The 4,405-nt window shown below is 46.7% G+C and overlaps 1 protein-coding gene across 3 annotated transcripts in view; it reads right to left on the reverse strand.

Annotated features, from left to right (window-relative positions):
* The window catches only part of MAPRE1 (microtubule associated protein RP/EB family member 1), a 31,451-nt gene that overhangs the window by 22,983 nt on the left and 4,063 nt on the right, over window positions 1–4,405 (reverse strand). For 2 of the 3 annotated variants that reach the window (XM_017514465.1, XM_037733303.1), the window contains exon 2: window positions 1,562–1,685. In XM_017514465.1, the coding sequence (XP_017369954.1) occupies window positions 1,562–1,682 (121 nt within the window). In that variant the 5' untranslated portion in view covers window positions 1,683–1,685. The remainder of the gene's footprint in view (window positions 1–1,561; window positions 1,686–4,405) is intronic. The other variant, XM_037733300.1, reaches the window with a different exon arrangement.

Consider the following 4,405-nt stretch of genomic DNA (forward strand, 5'->3'; position numbering starts at 1 on the left):
AAAAAAAAAAAAAAAAAAAATCCCATAAGCAATGGCAATAATTTAAGATCAATCCAGGCCAGGCAAAGTGGCTCCTGAATAGTGAGTGAACAGTAGCTGGCTTGAGTAGTTCAATTGTAAAGCATTTTTTATTTTCTTCTTTCTAGTTTCCCACATATCATACCATTAACATATATAGAAAGAGACCATGTTTTGTTATTTTAAATCTTTTTTTTTTTTTTTGAAACGGAGACTTGCTCTTGTCACCCAGGCTGGAGTGACTCTGCCTCCTGGGTTCAAGCAATTCTCCTGCCTCAACCTCCCAAGTAGCTGGGATTACAGGTACCTGCCACCACCCCCAGCTAATTTTTTTAGTTTTATAAGAGAGAGGGTGTCACCATGTTGGCCAGGATGGTCTCAAACTCCTGACCTCAGGTGATCTGCCCACCTTAGCCTCCCAAAGTGTTGGGATTACAGACGTGAGCCACCACACTCAGCCTTTAAATCATTACTCCTTTGCCAAATTGTGGTAAAAAAGTAGTTCCATAAAATAGTGGCTGAAATGACATTTGCTTGACTTTGATCTTGTGCTTCTTGGGAATAAGAAATGCCACTGATGAACATAAAACTAGAACACTAGTACAATTACTGTCCTCAAATAAAACATGAAATCTGCATGCACAATGATAGAGACCACGAAGTCGGGGCTGAGCTCCAGGCCTCAGAATGCAGTCCCTAGAGCAGAAGATGGTGGACCCACAGGCCAGAGTATGCTCTTTTTTCAAGTATAGTTCTGGCCGGGTTTGGTGGCTCATACCTATAATCCCAGCACTTTGGAAGGCAGAGACAGGCAGATCATTTGAGGTGAGGAGTTCAACCTCATAGTGAAACCCCATCTCTACTAAAAATACAAAAAAAAATTAGCCATGTATGGTGGTGCATGCCTAGTCCCAGGTACTCAGGAGGCTGAGGCAGGAGAACTGCTTGAAACCAGGAGGTGGAGGTTGCAGCAAGTCAAGATTGCACCACTGCACTACAACCTGGACGGCAAAATGAGACATCATCTCAAAAAATCTCCACACACTGGCCGGGCACAGTGGCTCACACCTGTAATCCCAGCACTTTGGGAGGTGGAAGCGGGCGGATCACAAGGTCAGGAGATCCAGATCATCCTGGCCAATATGGTGAAACCCCATCTCTACTAAAAACACAAAAAAAAATTAGCTGGGCATGGTGGCGCACGCCTGTAGTCCCAGCTACTCGGGAGGCTTAGGCAGGAGAACTGCTTGAATCCAGGAGGCAGAGATTGCAGTCAGCAGAGATTGCAGTGAGCCGAGATTGCACCACTGCACGTCAGCCTGGGCGACAGTGTGAGACTCCATCCCAAAAAAAAACAACAAACCCCAAAAACTATAGCTCCTTTTTGAAGCAAAAGCAAAGGCAGGGCTGAGAGGAAGAAACAAGGAGGCCCTAACAAGGACCATGAACCTCTCTGTGTGGCTTTGCAGTCAGATACAGGCCTTCACATTCCAGAAAAACCTACAGGCTTTCCTAGAAAAATGACGTAGCAGATCTCTCTTACCTGAGCACAACTGTTCAATCTTTGTCAGATTCAACTGCAGAGACTCATTGATCCAGGCCAGCATGTCATGTCGACTTAGATTATCACTGGTCACTGACGTTGAGTATACGTTCACTGCCATCTTCTAAAGCATGGGAGGTAAAGAGAAGAGCCTGTGTTATAGTAGGCATGCAAGTAAGGGCAGGTTTTTCCTAGAGAGTCACCCAGAACAACAAAAACCTGCAGGAACACTTTTTTTTTTTTTTGAGACCGAGTCTCACTCTGTTGCCCAGGCTGGAGTGCAGTGGTGCGACCTCGGCTCACTGCAACCTCCTGGGTTCATGCGATTCTCCTGCCTCAGCCTCCTGAGTAGCTGGGACTACAGGTGTGCACCGCCACACATGGCTTATTTTTGTATTTTTAGTAGAGAAAAGGTTTCACCATATTGGCCAGGCTGGTCTTGAACTCCTGGCCTCAGATGATCCGCTCACCTCGGCCTCCCAAAGTTCTGGGATTACAGGCGTGAGCCACCGCATCCAGCCTAGGAACGCTCCATTTTTAAGCCTCACCTTCTTCCCCAAGAGGCCAAATGAGACATTAGGATAACAGCCCAGAATCTGAATTTCCACATACAAACATGACCTGAAATGAACTGCCCAACACCAGCCAGCCCAAAGTTAAGGCCCCATTTTAATGTGGTTAATATACAATTCTAAACTACCAGAGGCATTAAATAAAGGGATGAGTAAGTGCTTTACAACGGGAGGCAGATGCACAAACGAGAATGTTTTCTGTTTAGAAAACATCAGTCCAAGGCCGGGCGCGGTGGCTCAAGCCTGTAATCCCAGCACTTTGGGAGGCCGAGGCGGGAGGATCACGAGGTCAAGAGATCGAGACCATCCTGGTCAAGATGGTGAAACCCCGTCTCTACCAAAATTACAAAAAATTAGCTGGGCATGGTGGCGCGTGCCTGTAATCCCAGCTACTCAGGAGGCTGAGGCAGGAGAATTGCCTGAGCCCAGGAGGCGGAGGTTGCGGTGAGCCGAGATCGCACCATTGCATTCCAGCCTGGGTAACATGAGTGAAACTCCGTCTCAAAAAAAAAAAGAAAACATCAGTCCAAGTGTATCTACTAAGATATCAAAATGTTCAAAATTTTCTTCAGACAATGGGTTTTTATTAATTCCTGTTTGCAGTTTTCACTATTTCCCAATTTTTCCTTAAAGACTGTATCTAGGCCAGCCATACTGACACATGCCTGTAATCCCAGTACTTTGGAATGCTGAGGTGGGAGGATCACCTGAGTCCAAGAGATTGAGGCTGAAGTGAGCCATCCATGTTCACACCACTGCACTGCAGCCTGGGCAACACAGTGAGACCCTCCATCTCCCAGCCCGCGAGCTCCCAAAACAAAACAAAAAACTATAAATACGTTCATAATTGAAAAAGTAATCAGCTTTTCAATACCCAAATACTAAAAAGGCACTATCAAATGATCTTACAAGTGAAGAATCCCTGTAGCTGACTTTCCGCAGAGCTACCTGGGAATGGCAGGGGATCTGAGGGCCTAAATGTCAGATGCCTCACAGACCCTTGTAGTTAAACCCTGACGGCCCTCTGCATGGTTCACTTCATGACCCTCGTTTTACAGGTGAGGAAAAGAGAGGCCCTCAGCTTAGACAGACAAGCCTGCCCCGCCCCAGCCTCCCCATTCTCTTCCCTCCCTTTTCTGCTAGGCTTTCAAATTCAAAATAAACACGCAGCAATGAGTCTAATTTTCAAATGCTAGTAAATGTGGGTGTTATTGTCTATGAGCACCAGTTTAGTCAACCCTCACTCATTCTACAAGTATTTACTAGTTCTACCACATGCTAGTTACTGTTCTAGGGACTAGGAAACAGATAATCAAGAGACAAGGTGCCTGTCCACTGGGAGTTCACATCCTAGTGGTACGAAGTCTGACACTGACCCAATACACCAAAAACATCATTTCACACCAGCCACTTATGCAATGAGGTTTAGGGAATGTAGTCAGAGGAAGCCTCTTTGAGGTGATAGTTGAGCTTAAGGATCAGAAGAAAGCAGCCACAGAAAGCTCCAGAGGTAGGGTGCTCCAGCCCAGTGAGCAAAGGGGAGAGCAGAACCTGAGGTGGGAACAGAATTCAAGAGGGCAGACTGTGAACAGGCTCTGCAGACTATGGGGAGGAGTTAGGGTTTTATTCTGTTAAGAAATCCACTGTTGAGTTGTTTTGTGTTCTAAGGCAGGGTCTCACTGTCACTCAGGCTGGAGTGCAGTGGCACAATCACAGCTCACCACAGCCCTGACTTCCCAGGCTCAATCCATCCTCTCGACTCAGCTTCCCAAATAGCTGGACTATAGACGCTCGCCACCAAGCCCAAATAATTTTTTAATTTTTTGTAGAGACCAGGTCTCGCTTTGTGGCCCAGGCTCAAGCAATCCTCCACCTCAGCCTCCCAAGGTGCTAGGATTACAGGCATGAGCCACCACGCCCAGACACTTTTAGGTGTTAAGTGGGATAGAATCTTGCTCTAATTACAGTTTGAAAAAGATCATATTGACTGCTGGTAGAGAACAGACAGCAGGGAGGGAAGACTGAAGATAAAGGCAGGCTAATCCAGATCTAAATCAAATCCCTGAGCAGTCACCATGAGGACACATTATAAAATACCAGAGAGATGGCCGGGCGCGGTGGCTCAAGCCTGTAATCCCAGCACTTTGGGAGGCCGAGGAGGGTGGATCACAAGGTCAAGAGATCGAGACCATCCTGGTCAACATGGTGAAACCCCGTCTCTACTAAAAATACAAAAAATTAGCTGGGCATGGTGGTGCGTGCCTGTAATCCC

Source organism: Cebus imitator, unplaced genomic scaffold (genome assembly GCF_001604975.1).
Source record: "Cebus imitator isolate Cc_AM_T3 unplaced genomic scaffold, Cebus_imitator-1.0 Scaffold18, whole genome shotgun sequence".
In the NCBI taxonomy this organism is placed as follows: domain Eukaryota; kingdom Metazoa; phylum Chordata; class Mammalia; order Primates; family Cebidae; genus Cebus; species Cebus imitator.